Source organism: Canis lupus, chromosome 10 (assembly GCF_003254725.2).
Source record: "Canis lupus dingo isolate Sandy chromosome 10, ASM325472v2, whole genome shotgun sequence".
NCBI lineage: Eukaryota > Metazoa > Chordata > Mammalia > Carnivora > Canidae > Canis > Canis lupus.
The window spans coordinates 24291939-24311587 of record NC_064252.1 but is presented as its reverse complement, the minus strand read 5'-3'; the positions used below and the strand labels follow the sequence as shown (position 1 = coordinate 24311587).

Sequence of the window (19649 nt, the reverse complement as noted above, 5' to 3'; positions counted from 1 at the left end):
GGTATAGGAGGTGTGGGAGCTCAGCGGAGGTCCATAGCTCTACGTGAGTGGATTAGGAAAGGCTTCCTAGGAGTGGAGCTCTGACCTGATTCTTTGAGAAGAAATAGGAGTGTGACTAATGGGAAAGGCACAACTCTGTCAGTAGGCATTTACTAAATACCTTGAGTTCAAGGGCCTGTGCTATGGCTTATGCTGGGTTTCAGGGAGACAGAGATGAATCAGATAAGTGCCTGCCCTCAAAGATCTCACAGTCCTATCCCATCAGTTTGATCTTGTCAGGGCTCCTCCATGAGGGGCCACCAGCAAATGTACGCTGTCCAGAGCCTCTCACTTTTCCTGGGCAGGCAGTGAAGGAACTACCAAGCACTGATCCCTGGCCTCTGCCATGTCATTTTGAGATAGGGATCGAGTCAGTGGTGAGGAGTCTACAGGGAAGCCTGAAGATGAACAACACAGAGCTACATAAGCAGGGCCTGCTGCTTTTTGCTGAAATCCTGACTCGGTGAGCAAAGTGATGGGGTGTCAGGCCTGTAGGGGCCAGACTGGAGATGGAAAGAAGTATTTATTCCTGGTGGCATCAGTGATAGATATTCACTTATTTGTTATTAATTTATCATTTCTCAGGCAGCCAGAGGAGATCAAGCTGTTCACAAGCTCAGCCATATGTAGAGATGCTGGCCGTGCTCTCCAAGAAGCAGTAAGAAGCCCTGTGTTGGAGGTGGCTGCTGAGGCATTGAAGGCCATTTCTGCCTTTCTAAGGTGAGAGATCTAGGCAGGCTGAACTTTCTACCTTTGTATGCCCCATGGGTTAGGCCAAGCCAGGGGATACTTGTCCTTTAGGTCAGGGAAATTTTCTTGAATTTCTTCTTTCCAGTATGCTATTTACTCTGTTTTCTCTTTCTGGAACTGCCATTCAAATGTTGAACCTGGATTGGTCCTCTAATTGTCTTTCTTTTCTGACAGCTCTTCATCTTTTTGTCATTATACACTAGTTTCTGGGAAATTTTCTTGACTTTATCTTTCAACCCTCTTATTGTATGTTTTATTTTTGATTTCATATATTTTTAAAAGATTTTATTTATTTATTTGACAGAGAGATAGAGAGCACAAGCAGGGGGAGTGGGAGAGGGAGGAGTAGTCTCCTGGCTGATCACAGAGCCCAATGCAGGGCTCAGTCCCAGGACACGGGGATCATGACCTGAGCCAAAGGCAGACACTCAACCAACTGAGCCACCCAGGCACTCCTGCTTTTATATTTTTAGTTTGGAAGAGTTCTTTCCAATTCTCTGCATGATTTAAAAAAAAAATTTTAAATATTATATATATATTTTAAAGTAAGCTTTACGCTCAATGTGGGGCTGGAACTCATGACCCTGAGATCAAGAATTGCTTGTTCCACTCACCAGCCATGTGCTCCATCTGCATATTTTTTTTAAGATTTATTTATTTATTTATTCATGATAGACACAGAGATTGAGAGAGAGGCAGAGACACAGGAGGAGGGAGAAGCGGGCTCCATGCGAGGAGCCCGACGTGGGACTTGATCCTGGGACCCCAGGATCGCACCCTGGGCCAAAGGCAGGTGCCAAACCGCTGAGCCACCCAGGGATCCCCCCATCTGCATATTTTTAAATAGCATTTTACTCTATTCATTTCATGGATATAATTAAAAAAAAATCTCAGTCTTTTGTTTTAGTTCAGACTTTCCCATTTTCTTCCTACAAATTGTTCTTTCTGCCCAAAATGCTCTTCCCTAAAATCTTTGCATGACTGACTTCTTCCCATCATTCAGGTTGCATTCAGAGCATGATTCCCTAACCTACCCATTAGGTTGTTATAACACCTACCAGACACTTGATAGTTCTTGCTAATTCATTTGTTTTGTGTCTCTTTCCACTTTAATATAATCTCCAAGAGGTCAGGGACCCTGTCAGTTTGTTCACTACTATATACCTTACTCCTGAAAGCATTTGAATGAAGGATATCAAAATGAATGGTAAGACTAAGAGATCCTAAGGTCTTTACTCATTTTGATTTTAGTTTGGGTAATTATCCCCCTACATCTAGATAATATGTTTATATAATGCTGTTTCTTCATTTGTCAATTTAGGACATTATTAATTGAGTCACCAGTAAGAAAGGCCAAGACTGAGATCATATTATTTTGTCTTCTCTACATTTCCTTGGCATTTTTGCTAGTTAATATTTTGTCTTGAAATCTTTAGATCGTATACTTAAATCTTGTTTTTCTTGTTCCCTCAACTCGAAGCAGTATCTTTTGACTCTCTGCTTGGTTAGCTGAGTTTATGAGCATCCAAGCTTTTCCTTTTTCCTCTCTACCTTCTGCTTTTCAGGGTCAGTCAGCTGTACTTTTCAATTTTACATGGTAAACGTTATTAATATTTATAGTCTCTTCTGTAACCATATTTAAATCTTCTTGATTTGACACTAGGTTGGTTCTAAAAATGGAAACAAAAAATGACATTTACATTACAATGACTTCAGTCTATTTCTTTTCCACCTCTGTCCTTTCCTGGATTTGAGTCTCTAAATCTGGGGCATGAATCCAAGTGAGGGTGAGGTGAGTAAACTAACAGTAACAAAGGCACAGAGTAAGAGCAGTTCAATTAGAGGTGCCCATGTAGAACTGGAAGTCTCCCAGGAGATCAGTGTTATGGGGGGACTGGTGGCACCTTTCAGGCAGGAGGTGAGTGGTGTTTGAGCTGTGCTAAGAGGGATGAGCGAGATTTAGGTTTGTGGAAGGACAATATGCATGGGAAAGGTTAGGGGATTACTTAGGGTATAGTAACCAGTCTGGCCAGAAGGTTATGTGAAGGTGAGTAATACATGAAGAAGCTGGGAAAGCTGGTTGGGTCAGAATTGTAGAGAGTGCTGAATAGGGGGCTAGTTCTTAATCCTTGGATGATTTTACTTTTCATGTCAATTTCCCAGAATGTGTATTGAGATGGTCCTTCTGAGGTGGAGTGGTTCACTGAGTCTCTGGGAAGCACCACTGGAAGAGGGAATGAGGAATGAGAACTGCTGAAAAGAATTTAAAGATAGTGGAATCAGGGCTTGGCAATCAATATGGATAGAAACTTAGAGCTTCTAGAAATGAAGAAGGAAAGGAAAATCAAGCCTTAACTATCAGGATGCCTGCTGGCTCAGTGGTTGAGCATCTGTGTTCAGCTCAGGTTCTGATCCCAGGGTCCTGGGATCGAGTCCCACATTGGGCTCCCCACAGGGAGTCTGCTTCTCCCTCTGCCTCTGTCTCTGCCTCTCTCTCTGTGTCTCTCACAAACAAGTAAATAAATTATTTTTTAGAAAAGCCTTAACTATCAACAGTAAACTGAAGGCCTGTTAGAAGGCCCAACAAATTACTCTTAGTGTTCAAAAAAGGCGTGGTGATGAGAGTTGACATAGATTTCTCCTTTGTTACTGCACTGGGTTGAATAGCGTCCCTCTAAAATTCAGGCCCACCCATAACCTGTGAATGTGACCTTATTTGGAAATAGGGTGTTTGTAGATATAATTGAATTAAAATGAAGTCATATAATCTGGGCTCCTAAATCCAAAGACTGGTGCCCTTATAAGGAGAGGGGGATTTGGACATATAGTAACACACACACACACACACACACACACACACACACACACAGGGAAAGGTTGCCATGTGAAGAAGAGGCAGAAAGTGGAATGATGCAGCTATGAGGCAAGGAATGACAGGGATTGCTGGCAGCCACCAGTAGCTAAGGGGCAAGGCAGGATTCTTCCCTAGAGTCATTAGAGGGAGCCAACCTTGATTTTAGATTTCTAGCCCCCAGAAATATGTGAGGAAATTTTTCTGTTGTTTTAAGCCATGCAGTTTTGATGATTTGTTACAGTACCCCTAGGAAACAAATACAGCTACTTTATACCCTGTCAAGTAGTCATTCATTCATTTAACATCTTTTACAATTTATCATTAGTTTATAATGCATCTAGCTCTGTTTAAGTAAAATGAAAAGACAGAGTTGGTCTCTGGCCTCTTGGAGCTCACAATTAGACTAGTCTATGACTCTTGCCTCCCTGAATCAATGGAATATAAAAGTTCAAATGGACCCTATGTCTTACTTTCCATATTTACCCCACACTCACAATGATTGAATCTCCAAAGCTAGTTTCTAGTCTTTGCTTATAATTTCTAAGAATGGGGAGCTCACCCTGCCTAGATTTTTTTTTTTTTTACCTTTATAGAGTTTGACTCTTAGAAAGTAGATTGTGGTTTTCCTTACCACGGTAACAGAGAGCAAATTTGGTCTCTCTTCCCCATGAGAGCGTATTACTAATTTGAGGACAGTGGCCATATATATCTCTTGAGGCACCTTCAGTTCTAGATAGTACTTCGTTTTGAGAAAGCCCTCTGTCTCCTTAATAACAGCAATAATAGTCAACACTGTCATTTAAAAGGGCTATCTATTAAGCATCATGCTAAGTGGTTGGCATACATTATCAAATTTAATCCTTAAAAGAACTTAATGAAGAAAGTACTATTACCTCTCATTTAGTAGGTGAAGAAACTGAGGATTAGGGAGGATGAGGAATGTGCACAAAGTCATGCAGCTAGACAAGTGTTGGAGCAAGGATTTTTATCAGATCAGATCCTGAACCTGTATTTTGATCCATCACATTGTCCCTCATTGCTTAAGAACCTGAGGGTGTCTTGGAATACCCTTATCTTACCCTAAGCTTGCTGGTCTCTCTGGCTGCAGGAAGGACCATCAGAGTACTCCACCTGTGCAATACAGGGAACTGCGAGCCTTGCTTGAAGCCATGCTGAGTCGCTGTGCAGATTTTTCCCAGACCCCGCTGAGCAGGAGGCCCCTGGTCAGTACACTGTATGCAGCCTGTCTCTTCTGGAGATCATGTTAAGAAGATAATTGCTTTACCTTTATATGCTTCTTTATAGCTCTTTCTCATGCACACATATCTATAATGAGATGTTATTTTTTCCCCCTTAATGGCAGAGCTGTGAAGCTTAATAATTGCTGTCTTTGTCTTTGCAGATTTGGAAACTGAAGCCACAGGGTTAACTAATTTTTCTCTAAGGTCCAAAACTAGCAAGTATCTGATTTGGATAGTAAATCCCAAATAGTACAACCCAGTAAGTTGTACCCAAACCTACTATATTATACCATTTTGTCTTTTATATCATCCAAGCAGTTAATGGTAAACATGCTCACAAAATTATTTAAGGCTGGAGTCACTAGGAGCTTAGAAAGAATCTGACCAATGTGCAATGTGTTGGCTTTTAATGGTCCATGGATTTAAAATATCAGAAAGATATGGGTAATATGGATGTTTGTTATGTCTTTCAGAATTAACTTTGGAAACGAAGTTTATCACACCTGATAGGGTGGGATTTTCATGTGTTTTGGAAGCAACTAACATGGGCATTAGAGCCAGTTAGGCTAATGTCCACCAGCCTGTGACAGCTTTCTGCATATAATAGAACAAGAGCAGTCCTGTGGTTCACCGGGAGACAGATGATTAATGTTCCCCCAGAGCTGTTAGATGACTAAATCTGCAAGGATATATATAACCAGGATCCCCTGGAAAGTGTTATGTGTGTGGGAATGCCAGGCTCCAGTGAGAGGAAGAAGCCTGTGGTCCTCCAAGCACAAATTGGGACACAGAGTAGGTACTTGGCTAATAGGTGCCCTGTCTCCTTCTCACTTCAGGGCCATGTCTCCAGTAGAGATTCTGGGAAGGCCATTCTTCGAAGGGGAAAATTCCTCCTGAGCACCCTGGAGGGGTTTAGAAATGCCTGCAGGTGAGGGGCCCTCTGTGTTCTGAGGCAGTATTATGGAGGGTGAAGGTGGAAGAGAATCAGACTAAGGATGAAGTTTGCTTGATTTTTGGTGCTTTGTTGCATAGTGAGAATGCTTTGGCTGGGACAGAGGTTGGGGATGTGTGTGTGTAAGGGTATGGAGAGGAGGTTTGAGGAGGAGGAGATAGAGTAGGAGGTTTCTAAAGATTCCCTCCTGGTGAAGTTTTTGTTACTCTACATTGAGGATGTGTCTCATTCAGCTTTGTTCCTCTTTCCAAATAATGTGTCAAGCCTGTGGCTAGACAGTGGGAGTAGAAAGATAAGGTCAGATTGACTCCTGCCCACAAGGAGCTCACAGTCTCTTGGGAAAGAGGCAGTTTTGTGGATATATATGGAGAATTCATTAGGTTTTCACAGATCTGGGGAGGACATTCCTGGGAGAGGGAGCAGCATCTGTAAAGGTAAAGAGATGTGAAATAGCAAGTAGCATGGTATGTTCAGGGAAGTACATGTAGTAGAGTAGAAGAGTCATGTATTATGGGAGAGGAGGTGGGGAGCACGAAGCTGGAGCAGTAGCTAAGGACCAAGTCCTCCATGATTGAGGCCTCTCGAGTTGTCTCCAGATCTGCTGATGGGGATATTTTCCCTGAACCCTGAGCTCAGGTGTCCCTCTGGGAGGATGCTTCTAACCTTTATGTTGTATAGGTAGTAGTGGATATACTCACATATTGATTTCTTAGGTTGGCTGTGGAATTCCAGAGTGAGCCTTCAGCCCAGGAGAATCCATTCACAGCTCCCAGTGCCGAGAAGGAAGACACTTTGGAGGCCTTCTCAGAATTTCTTCTTAGTGCCTGTGACTCCCTTTGTATCCCCATGGTGATGGTGAGTTCCCTTGAGCCACAGATAGCATGAATTTTGAGGAGGAGAAGAGTATGATACTGAGCCAGGCTGAGACAGACAGCAAGTACTCATCTAGATCTTCTGAAGGTCTCAGAACAACAATACTGTTGTTTAGGCATTTTTCCTTTGGTTTTGGAAACAAAGTGTAGCAGCACCTGGCGGGCTCAGTCAGTGGAGTGTGTGACTCTTGGCTTTGGGATGTGGGTTTTTTTTTTTTTTTTTTTAAAGATTTATTTATTTATTCATGATAGACATAGAGAGAGAGAAAGAGGCAGAGACACAGGAGGAGGGAGAAGCAGGCTCCATGCACCGGGAGCCTGACGTGGGACTCGATCCCGGGTCTCCAGGATCGCGCCCTGGGCCAAAGGCAGGCGCCAAACCGCTGCGCCACCCAGGGATCCCCGGGATGTGGGTTTGAGCCCCATGTTGGGTGTAGAAATTACTTAAAATTTTTTTAAATTAAAAAAAAATTTGTTTTAATCTTAAAAAAACCCTCAAAACCCAAAAAACTCCAAAGTGTGTTCTTCTTTTACATTAATACATGCCTCTTAATAAAAAATAGAAAGCAGTAATAGTAAAATAATAAATAGTGTTTATGGGGTGATAAGTGCTTCGTATTCATTACCTAATTTGATCATCCTAGTGATTATATGAGATGGGTACTATAATTATCCCAATTTAAAGATGAGCTTGTCATGTTCCAATAGTTGTAAAGCAAGTGGACAACAATACTGAAATTTGAACCAGTGTGTCCTTATGATTAGTAAAGAACAGTGGTGATTCAAGTTTCACTAAGGAACACATGTATTCTGTAAAATGAGATTGGCCACTCTAAAGAGAGACCTGATCCAAAAGCGCTTTGTTTGGAGCTGACTTGAGATGGAGGTGGTAGGAAAAGCTGGGTCCAGAGCAGCTGACTGCTTGGTTGACTTTAGGTAATAAGTCTTGTCCTCTTTGAGGTTTGGACATCCTGTGATTCTGCAGTGCCTTTTAGTCAGGGTACCTCCAAACACCTACCGGAAATAGTAGGTAGCAGCAGGGAGTTTCAGTAGCGGAACTCTGGTTCTGGGGGCAGAGACCTCTTGGAAGAAGCCTTTAAGCCAGCCTACCAGAGTCTTCAGGTGGGTAACCATCAGGAGCTATAGGCTAGATGCATGCTCTGATTGGCACTCACTAAGCAGTAACACTTAAGTGTTTCACGATGGTTTCCTCATCTGTTCTGCCTTCTTTCTATGAAGTGTTAGTCAGACCTAGAACTAGATGATAGAATTATTTTATTATTCTTTCTACTTTTCTGTATTTTATACATTTTCTTTCTTTCTTTCTTTCTTTCTTTCTTTCTTTCTTTCTTTCTTTCTTTCTCTCTCTCTCTCTCTCTCTCTTTCTTTCTTTCTTTCTCTCTCTCTCTCTCTCTCTCTCTCTCTCTCTCTCTCTCTCAGATTTCATCTACTTATTCATGAGAAACACAGAGAGAGAAAGGGGGTGGGCAATGACACAGGCAGAGAGAGAAGCAGGCCCCATGCAGGGAGCCTGATGTGGGACTTGAACCTGGGACCCCAGGACCATGCCCTAGGCCGAAGGCATGTGCCAAACCACTTAGCCACCCAGGTGTCCCTTTATTACCTTTCTAAATAAAAACCTTTTTGTTGTTGTTTAAAAACCAAAGGAAAGGTATCTTTAAGAACCACATCCTTGAGACTCTAGCTTTTACATGTAGGGAACTGAGACACTGAGAGGGGAGGGTAACTGACCCATGGGAACAGTGACTTTGCAGAGCTTGACTGGAACCCAAGTTTGTTTACTCTTAATCAATCCAGAGCTCTGTCTGCTACATCAAGCTGCCTAATGACTAGTGTTTAGAGATCATATGAAAAAAAAGTGAAGATAGTTTGTAAACCATATGACTATTACTAATGGCAATGGTCTTAGAAACTTGAGTGTCAGGGAGGGGTGCCTGGCTGGCTCAGTCGGTAGAGCATGACTCTTGATCATGAGCCTACTTTAAAAAAAAAAAAAAAAAGAAAGAAACTTGAGTGTTACTCTGCATTATAGTTTAGAAGGTACTTTTTACAATCAGATATCATTTGTTTCTGGGATATAGGTCTTGTTATTCCTGTTTTATTCTTTTTGGTGCAGAAGCCCAGAGGTAATGCGTCTTATACAACTTATTAAATGGTGGATATAAGCCTTGGATGCAGGCTTGTGACTTCAGGTTCCCTAGCTTTTCTTGTGCCCTTCAAGTGAAAGGGGTTAGTCTACTATTGCTAGATTTCATGCCAGTTTTGCTGATACTTTCTTCTTCAGAGACTCAGTCCTGGTGTGCTGTGTTCTTCCTTCTGGTTCTTTGCAGAGACACTCAGAACAGGCCACCCATCCAAACCTGATGGAAGTTTTCCTCTCGATTCTACACAGCCTCTTTATCATCGTCCCTCACATGAAGGAGAAGTTCTCCAAGAAGCTCGGTAGGCAGCAGGCAAGTGTGAAAGTCAGGAGGGAGGCAGGTGCTCAGAATATTCAAAGAAAGCCCACTTCCTGTGGGCAGGAGGTTTATGTAATCACTCAGAGTCCATATCCATATTCTGCTTAGTGTTGGGTGGAAGGGAATACCATCCAACAATCAAAGGTACTTAAAGTAACTTCTCAAATTTACTGATACTTCTCTGAGAATGTCAAGGAGTTCTACCTCAAAGCCCACAGCACACGTCTTTCCATATTGCTCTCCATACTTCATACTCAGACCTCACAAGATGTTTAGCATCTCTGACTTCTGACTGCTGAATGTCAGAAGTACCCCCAGTCATCTTGACACCTGAAAATTTTCCCCACATACTTCCAGATGCCTTGGTAAGGGGTGGCACTCCATGTGAAAGCTGCTGTCTATCTGTATGCTGAACTGCCTTCTTAAAATTGAACCCCTGTGGCTCTCAACTACCTTAGCCATCTCCAGGCCTTCTTGCATCTATTTATTTTCTTCTCTTACTAGTCCTTTTTTCCTCCGAAGCATAAACCTTCCTTTCTCACTTTTCCCGTAGTCACCTTGTAAATACTTCAATCTGCAGAATAAGCCCAGGAGTGAGAGTCAGAGTCTGCTTTATTTTCCTTAGAAAGTAGTAGTGATGGTGAGAATGGGAAGGGGAAAAGAGCCAAAAACAGTAAGGGAGGAGAGAGAAAGGTAATAATAATTAATAACTAATAACTAACATTTATTATACTCTTACTATTGTCAGATACTGTCTTCTTTGTTTCTTTTTTTTAAGAAACAGACTTTTTTATTTTTTATTTTTTTTTAAAGATTTTATTTATTCATGACAGAGAGAAAGGCAGAGACACAGGCAGAGGGAGAAACAGGCTCCATGCAGGGAGTCCGATGTGGGACTCGATCCTGAGACTCCAGGATCACACCCAGGCCTAGGCAGCGCTAAACCGCTGAGCCACCGGGGCTGCCCAGAAACAGACTTTTTTAGAAAGATTTTATTTATTTATTCATGAGAGACACACAGAGAGAAGGAGGCAGAGACACAGGCAGAGGGAGAAGCAGGCCCCATGCAGGGAGCCCAATGTAGGACTCAGTCCTGGGACTCCAGGATCACACTCTGGCCCGAAGGCAGACACTCAACTGCTGAGCCACCCAGGCACCCCAAGATATTGTTTTCTTAAAAAAAAGATTTATTTATTTTAGAGAAAGAGCACATGGGAGCAGGGGGAGGGAGAGGGAGACAAGCAGACTTCTGACTGAGCAGGGTGGCCTACACAGGGCTTGATCCCAGGACCCTGAGATAATGACCTGAGCTAAAATCAAGAGTCAGATGCTCTGGGGATCCCTGGGTAGCTCAGCGGTTTAGCACCTGCCTTTGGCCCAGGGCGTGATCCTGGAGTCCCAGGATCGAGTCCCACATTGGGCTCCCTGCATAGAGCCTGCTTCTCCCTCTGCCTGTGTCTCTGCCTCTCTCTCTCTCTCTCATGAATAAATAAATAAAAATTAAAAAAAAAAGTCAGATGCTCAACCGACTGAGCCACCCAGGCACCCCAGGTAGATACTGCTTTAAGTGCTTTACATGTATGAACTCATTTATAAAACCCTTAGAAGTATGTACTATGATTATTTTCTTAGAAGGAGAGACATAGAGGGAGAGGCAGATATATAAGCAGAGGGAGAAGCAGGCTCCCTGCAGGGAGCCTGATGCAGGACCCAATCCCAGGACCCTGAGATCATGACCTGAGCTGAAGGCAGATGCTCAACCACTGAGCCACCCATGTGCTCCAGAGCTTTGAGTCTTAGATAAGATTGGTAGAGTCAGATTTCTGTTTTAGAAAGATCATTTGTGGATCAGTGTGGACCATGAGTTAGAGGGAGGCAAGATTGGAGAAAACAGTTCAATCTCTTGCATTAACTCAGTCTGGTGATAGGAACTAAGGCAGTGTTAGGGGATGTGCACCAGTTGACTGTGGGGTAGGAGGGAGAGGGAACAGCTCAGGGTAATGCCTTGGGTTATAACTGCCATCTAGGTGGGTCATGGTGATTTTTATTGAGAGGAAGATCGCTAGAAGAGAATTTGATTTGGGAAGGTAGTAGAGGATGTGATCAGTATGAGCCAGGATGAGCGTGTCCTAAGTCTGGTTTAAACTGCTCTCAGTGATTGAATGTCTGCCTTTGACTCAGGTCATGATCCTGGGGCCCTGGGATTGAGTCCTGCATCAGGCTCCCTGCATGGAGCCTGCTTTTCCTTCTGCCTATGTCTCTGCCTCTCTCTGTGTATCTCTCATGAATAAAGATATAAAATCTTAAAAAATAAATCTATCGGGGATCCCTGGGTGGCGCTGCGGTTTGGCGCCTGCCTTTGGCCCAGGGCACGATCCTGGAGACCCGGTATCGAATCCCACATCGGACTCCTGGTGCATGGAGCCTACTTCTCCCTCTGCCTATGTCTCTGCCTCTCTCTCTCTCTCTCTCTCTCTCTCTCTGTGACTATCATAAATAAATAAAAATTTAAAAAAATAAATCTATCAAAAAACAACAACAGCTGGGCAGCCCTGGTGGCCCAGCAGTTTAGCACCGCCTTCGACCCAGGGTGTGATCTTGGAGACCAGGAATCGAGTCCCGCGTCGGGCTCCCTGCATGGATCCTGCTTCTCCCTCTGCCTGTGTCTCTGCCTCTCTCTGTGTGTCTCTCATTGATAAATAAAATCTAAAAAACAAAAACAAAACAAAACAAAAAACAACAAACAAGCAAACAGTTACTCTCTGCTTTCTTCCCACTTCTCCCAAGCTTCCTCATCGTTCATACGACTAACCCTGGAACTGAAGGCCAGGTTCTGCAGCAGTCTGAGGTATGTATGGTCTCAGGCAAAATTAGTGCCAACCAGCCAGTGTCCTTGATTGGACAAGTAGAAATTTCTGACTGGTGTGGTTTTTTCATGGGGGGATTGACACAGTGTCAGAATTGCTCAGCAGCTGGTGGTATGAGCTAGACGGGCTTCTACAACTTTTATTTAATCTGGTTCTGTTGAGACACTCATTCCATGTGATATTTGGATGGGCATCTGTTACATCAAAGCTGGAAAGCCTCTTAGAGATCATTTGTCTAACCCCAGTCGTTGTACAAATGGGGAAATGGAAGCCCTCAGAAGGTAATGAAAGAAGAGACCAGAGAGAGAGAGAGAGAGTCATGTTCTAGATACTGTTAGCTGAGCATTTCCAGAGGAGAAGCTCTCTTGTTCAAGGTAGAGACTTCTGGAATGCCTGGGTGGCTCAGTGGCTGAGTATCTGCCTTTGGCTCAGGGCATCGTCCCAGGATTGAGTCCTGCATCAGGCTTCCCTCAGAGAGCCTGCTTCTCCCTCTGCCTGTGCTCTATCTCTGTGTCTCTCATGAATAAATAAATAAAATCTTAAAAAAGTGAAAACAAAACAAAACAAACAAACAAACAAAAAAAAACCCCAGAGACTTCAGTCTCTGTCTTGTTACATTTTCTAGAGTAACCTTTTCTTCCTTCCCATTTATGGTTTTCTACCTGTCTCTGCGTTTACTTGACAGAGTCCATTTGTTACTGCCTACAGCCTGCAAGGTGACCATAATGCACTAAGTCTCCTTGCATATCTCTGAATAAAACACCAACCTTCAGGAGGGAATACAAACACAGGGATCTGTCTGGATTCAAAGAACTACCTGTTTGGACAGGTAGTTCTTGACTACTTGTCTTGATTCAATAGCTTCGTTTTAAACTAGTATTCCCAAGCCCTTTCCTGGCTTAGCAGCACTCATTTTTTGTTAGTATGGTTTGTTAAGTTGGAGTTCAGTAGCCCTCCTTGATTTATTTTTTCAGTTAAATTTTAGTGAATGCTTGTGTGTCTAAGTTACAGCTGTGGCAGCAGGTTCCATATTTATTATTCACAGCTACCTCCAGAACTCTTCTTCTAGGGCCACAGATGGCTAGAATTTCACTGGGCTCTGGCACAAGGCAGTGGTGCCCCGGTATATGGCAGGGATAATGCTGTCCCAGCCAAAGTTGCAACATCCTCTCTCCTGTTCTCTCTTCCCCTCCACCCTCTAAGGCACTCAGCCCTAAATCAAGTATGTTCCAGCTTCCTCTATTACATGATCCTCAACCTCCTCTCAGCTCCAGAGAAGACAGAACCACTTTCCAAAGAAGGTAAGACGCTGCAGCCTGACCATTCATCAGGTCAGTGGTGATCTTTTACAGTCTGGATGCCTTTGTTGATTAGCTGGGTAGTGAGTCAATATCACAATAATTATGTCCTCTTTGCTAGAAGCTGCCCAGAGGAACCATGAAGTCATGGAATGGTGGGACTGTAGGTTAACACCTAGGGAGATGAGATAATAGAGTCAGAAAACAATAAGAACCTGAGGTTGCTGGATCCTTAGACTCAAAAGGTTGAGAAAGACCCCAAAGCTTATCAAGCCTAGTTCCTCATCCTGGCCATCTCCTCTGTAACTTCCCTTACACCAGACTTTTCGCTCTCTGCTTGTTACCTCCAGAGACTTCTCAAAATACTTTGAATGGCCTGTTCCACTTCTTTGTTTCTTCATTCAAAAAGTATTTCTTGAGCATCTTCTGTGTGCCAGGTGCTGGTTAAAGAATTTCAAAGTTCTGACCTTATGGGATGACAGAGGTAGACAGTAAACACACAGATACAATGCTATGAAAAAAATAAAACTGGACAAAGGGATAGAGGGTGATGGAGGGAGAAGATGCAGGTTAGATAGGTGGTTAGGGAAGGCCTCTGTGAGTACGTAACATGTTAGCAGAGGTCTGAGTAAGTTAAAAGAGGTATCTTCAGAGTCTAGAGGGGGAACAGCAGATGTAGGGCTGAGAGCTGAAGTTTTTCCCTCTATCGAATATTCACTGAACTTCTGCTATGCCAGGAAGGCCTCAGGGCTGCTGTGGACACAGTGATAATTATGACGTGTTCTCTGCCCTAAAGAGTTCGTCTATCCTAGACCTCTTTTGGTATAACATAAAATAATTTAATCATTGTTCTGTTCATTCATTCATTCATTCATTCATTCAGCAAAGATGATACCTTCTTTGTAGTGCTGACCATGTTTCCTCTTTTTTACATTTATGAAGATGTGTCATGTCTCCCTACTTCCTAAACCTCTCTTCCTCTTTCTTTTTTTCCTGACGCTGTGTAGAGAGAGACAGAAGCCTAGGTGAATATTTTCATTCCTTCCAACATGGCTTGGCTCCTAGTTCCCACACTATAGCATCCACTCCTCTCTGCGTGGTGTCCTGCTCTCTGCCTGTTCAGGTGTGGTCTGGCCTGCAGAGAGGCGAGCACAACTACTTCTGCCATGGTTGCTGCCTAAGATATCGTTGGCAGCCACTGCATAGCACCTCTTGTGCTCACCTTGCTAGCCTCACTGCTGCTGACAGCGCCCTCTCTTTTGGAAACAGGACACATATTTGCCACATATCTGCCTTGTCAGATCTGAGTGCCAGGAAGAACAGCAGACCTTACTTACATTGCAGCCTGCTTCTTTCTTTTATATATCAGGAGAACGGGTGTGTGGATATATGAAACTCAAGAATATTAGTTTCATTTTGACGATAATGATCATAGTGTGCTTTGGTGGAGAAATCACCTAAACTTAGAATTAGGAGATCTGACCTGGCTCTGCTATTAGATTGCTGTGTGACATTCTCCATCCTCACCCTCCAGTTGGCCGTAAGTCCACTGTACTGGTAGGACAGATTTCACTTGACCTCTCACTTGGCTTCCTGCTTTTGGTCTTTCATCCTCCAACCGATCTCCATCCACTGGTGGAAAGATCTATCCAAAAACCAAGTCTTATCATCCTAACACCCTGGACTTCAGCTGTGGTCCCCAAACATCAGTCTGTGGGGCACTGTGATGAAGTGATGAAGTGATGATCATTGCTTCACAGTGATGAAGATTCCTCTGATCTGTGGTGAAATGTGGAAAATAAGGGTAATATAGTGAATTTTCTATAAAGTTGACTTTATTGAAAGTTTAAACTCTGAAGTCTTTTCCTTTCTTCTGAAACAGAGGTTTCATAGGAAATGTATTCTTAGGATAAAATCTAAATTCTTCACTCAGCATTCAAGCTACAAATAATATCACATAGTTCTGCAACTCCTGAGACTCCATATCTATTCATCACTGGTTCCGTCAGCCTGAACTCCTTGCTGCGTCCTAAATATGTCCTCTTATGCCTCTGGGCCTTTCAGCACCTTGCTTCCTGTGCCCAGGATTCTCTGTTCTCACTTTTTTTTGCCTGTTTTCTGCTTACCGTTCACAGTCCCCTCCTTTTGGAGCTTGTCCTCCAAACCCCAGGTGATACAAGTCACACCCTCCTCCATGCTTGAACAGGGTACTTGCTCACATGTCCTATAACCGTCTCATTATGTCTTTTCTCAGCCACCAGCTCCTGGAGATAGGGCCTATGTGTCACAGCCTGGCCTAGAGGAGCCACTCAGGGAACATTTGTCAGTGAATGAATGAAGGATTGTATCCATGTTCTTTCACATGTTACCTTTCATCCCTCCTGGCAGACTGAAGGCTGCATAAAGGAAGCAGAAACTCTGATTTCCCTTTATCTTGCATGTACCCTGCTACCCTTTGCAGTACTCTTCATATAGTAGATACTTATATGCTGATTATCTGCTTTCCTGTGTTGTCTGTGTGGCTTTCTCTTGCTTCTTTCTTCCCCAGAACTCTCTGTGGTATCCACGTTCCTACAACATGGGCTGCCCCACATAAGCAGCAGGAACCCTGAAAGCCTTGCCTTCTTATCAGATCGCCAGTATATGGAGAAAACTGCTCGCCAGAGACAGTACTGCATCTTGCTCCTCTTCTACTTGGCCTACATCCACGAGGATAGGTCAGTGTTCCATGCCAGTGGCTGGCAATGCATCCTAGGACTCTCATCTGTAGCCCAATTTAGTTCAATAAATATTCACAGAGACATCTGCTCCAAACCTGGTGCTGAGCACTGGGGACACGGATAAGTGAGAAATGGGTTGTATTCCTGAGCGGCTCACATGTTGGAGGAGGGTTAAGGCAGCTGGGTAATCAGGGTGTTGAAAGCAGAGGCCTAGAATGGTAATGAAGTTTTTTTAGTATGCTTAAAAGGTATTGTTTGTGCATAGAAAAAAAATTAGTGGTTTACTTTGGTTTTAAGAATTACTAAATAGGGCAGCTGGGTGACTCAGTTGGTTAAGAGTCTGCCTTCAGCTCTGGTCATGATCCCAGAGTCCTGGGATCAAGCCCCGTGGGCTCCCTGCTCAGTGGGGAACCTGCTTCTCCTACTTGTGTCCCTCCCCTCCCTGGTGCTTGTGCACATGCTTTCTCTGTCTCTCAATTAAAATATTTAAAAAGAATTACTACACAGGGGTGGCTTAATCAGTTGTCTGCCTTCGACTCAGGTCCTGATTCTGGGGTCCTGGGATCAGGCCCCATGTTGAGCTCCCTGCTCAGCGGGGAGTCTGTTTCTCCCCCATACTCCTAGCTCATGCACTCTCTCTCTCTTTCTCCAATAAATAAATAAAATCTTAAAAAAAAAAAGAATTACTATACAGTTTAAGGGGCTCCTGGGTGGTACATTCTGACTCTTGGTTTTGGCTCAGGTCATGATCTCAGGGTCCTGAAATTGAGCCCCACCTCGGTCCCTGCTCTGGGCATTAAGCCTGCTTAAGATTTTCTTTCTCCCTCTCCCTTTGCTCCTCCCCCTCCTTAAAAAAAAATTACTGTACAATTTATCAAAATTTTAAAATCAAAGCTTAAAAAATTTTTTTGAGCTAGAATTCCTATAACATAAAATTAATATTAAAGTTAACAGTTCAGTGGCATTTAGTATATTCACAGCATTATGCAACCACCACCTCTCTCTAGTTCCAAAACATTTCCATCACTCCAGAGTAAAATCTCATACCTATTAAGCATTCACTCCTTGTTCCTCCTTCTGCTTAGCTTCTAGGAACAACAATCTATGATCTATCTCTATGGATTTACCTATTCTGAATATTTCTTATAGATGGATTATACATAGATGGATGACTTTTTGTGTCTGGCTTTTTCCACTTAGCATAATATATTTGAGACTCATTCAGTTAGCATAATATTTGTAGCACATATCAGTACTTCATTCTTTTGCATGTAGCTTATGTAGATTTGCAGCATCATATGTTACAAAGGCTATTCTTTCCTGCACTGAATTGTCTTGGCACCCTCATTGAAAATCACTTGACCCATGTGATTCTTTTTTTTAATTGAGATATAATTGACATATAACATTAATTTCAAGTGTACAACATAATGATTTCGATATTTGTATATATTGCAAAATGATCACAGTAAGTTCAGTTAGCATCCATCACCATGTGTAGTTGCAAATTTTTTTTCTGGTGTTGAGAAGTTTTAAGATTTGTTATCTTAGCAACTTATTTATTTATTTATTTATTTATTTATTTATTTATTTATTTATAGATTTTATTTATTTGAGAAAGAGAGAGAAAGCACAAGCAGGGGGTAGGAAGGAGGGGAAAGGAAGGGCAGGGAGGAGCCAAGGGAGAGAGAGGTGAGGGAGGAGGAGGGGGAGAGGGAGAGGGAGAGGCAGACTCCCTGCTGAGCAGGGAGCTTTGTGCAGGCTTGATCCCAGATGACCCAAGCCAAAGGCAGATGGTTAACCGCCTGAGCCACCCAGGTGCCCAGCAACTTTCAAATATACAGTGCAGTATTATCAACTGTAGTCACCATGCTGTGCATTACATCCCCAAGGTCTCTTTATTTTATAACAGGAAGTTTGTACCCTTCACCCATTTTGCCTACTCTCAACTCTCATCACTAACAGCCACAACAGCCACCAATCTGTTCTTTGTATCTATGAGTTCAGTTTTTTTTTTAAGATACCAAATATAAGTAAGATCATACAGTTATTTTTTTCTCCCTTTCACTTATTTCACTTAGCCTAATGTCCCAAGGTCAATCCATGTTGTTTTAAATGGCAGGATTCCCTTTTTTTAATGGTTGAATAGTATTCCATTTTGAGTGTGTATGTAGGACATTTTCTTAATCTACTCATCCACCAGTGGACACTTAGGTTTTTTTCCATGGCCCGTAGTAAATGGTGCTGCAGTGAAAATGGGGGTGTAGATATCTTCCTGAGTTCAGATAAATACCCAAAAGTAAAATTGCTGGATCATATGATAGACTATTTTTAATTTTTTGAGGTGACTCCATTCTCTTTTCCATAGTGACTCCACCAATTTTACGTTCCCACCAGCAGTGCTCACGTATTCCCTTTTCTCCACATCCTTGCTAACACTTGTTTTTTGTTTCTTTGATAATTGCCATTTAACAGATATTAAGTGATACCTCATTGCGGTTTTGATTTACGTTTCCTTGCTGATTAGTGATGTTGAGCATCTTTTCATGTACCTGTTTGTCACCTGCATGTCTTCTTTGGAAAAATGTCTATTTAGATCCTCTGCCCATTTTTACATTGGACTTATTTTTAATTTTTTTTACTATTAAGTTGTATGAGTCCTTTATGTGTTTGAATATTATATTTTATCAGATATTATGATTTGCAGAGATTTTTCTCCCATTGAATAGATTGCCTTTTCATTTTGTTGTTCCTTTGCTTTGCAGAAGCTTTTTAGCTTGAAATTGTCCTATTTGGGGCACCTGGGTGGCTCAGCTTGGGTCATTATCCCAGGGTCTTGGGGTCGAGCCCTATGTCAGGCTCCCTGCTCAGTGGGGAGTCTGCTTCTCCCTCTCCCTCTGCCCCTTACCCCCACTCATGTTCTCTCTCACTCACTCTGCTCTCTCTCTCTCAAATAAATGAATAAATAAATCTTAAAAAAATGCAATAGTCCCATTTATTTTTGCTTTCAGTATAGGATCCAAAAAAAATCATCCCAAAGACTGATGTCAAGCAGCTTACTGTCTGTGTTTTCTTTTAGAAGTTTTATGGTTGCAGGTCTTACATTCATGTCTTTAATTCACATTGAGTCAATTTTTGTGTATGGTATAAGAGATTGGACCACTTTTTTTTTTTCCATGTGGCGTGCAATTTTCTTAATACCATTTATTGAAGAGACTGTGCTTTCCCCATTGTATATTCTTGGCTCCTTTGTTGTAAATTAATTGACTGTATATGCATGGGATTATTTCTGGGCTGTATGTTTATCCCATTGGTCTATGTGTCTGTTTTATGCCAATAACATACTCTTTTGATTACTGACCATGTGATTCTTAGAATGTTTTTCTTAAAAATCATGTAAATATTCTAGTAAAATAGTTGGGTATAAAGTTAAAATAAAGCACATTTCTTTTTTAAAAAATATTTTATTTATTTATTCATGAGAGACACAGAGAGAGAGAGGCAGAGACACAGGCAGAGGGAGAAGCAGACTCTATGCAGGGAGCCTGACATGGGACTCCATCCTGGGTCTCCACA

The 19649-nt window shown here is 42.5% G+C and overlaps 1 protein-coding gene across 14 annotated transcripts in view; it reads left to right on the top strand.

Annotated features, from left to right (window-relative positions):
- The window catches only part of MEI1 (meiotic double-stranded break formation protein 1), a 73150-nt gene that overhangs the window by 15524 nt on the left and 37977 nt on the right, over nt 1-19649 (top strand). For 13 of the 14 annotated variants that reach the window (XR_003140986.2, XM_025458354.2, XM_025458349.2 and 10 more), the window contains 9 exons: nt 403-502; nt 625-759; nt 4752-4866; nt 5721-5812; nt 6550-6691; nt 9060-9171; nt 11976-12036; nt 13259-13356; nt 15902-16070. Coding sequence is in view for 13 of the 14 variants with exons in the window: in XM_025458354.2 (XP_025314139.1) it covers nt 403-502; nt 625-759; nt 4752-4866; nt 5721-5812; nt 6550-6691; nt 9060-9171; nt 11976-12036; nt 13259-13356; nt 15902-16070 (1024 nt within the window). In the remaining variant the exon portion in view is untranslated. The remainder of the gene's footprint in view (nt 1-402; nt 503-624; nt 760-4751; nt 4867-5720; nt 5813-6549; nt 6692-9059; nt 9172-11975; nt 12037-13258; nt 13357-15901; nt 16071-19649) is intronic. The other variant, XM_025458367.2, reaches the window with a different exon arrangement.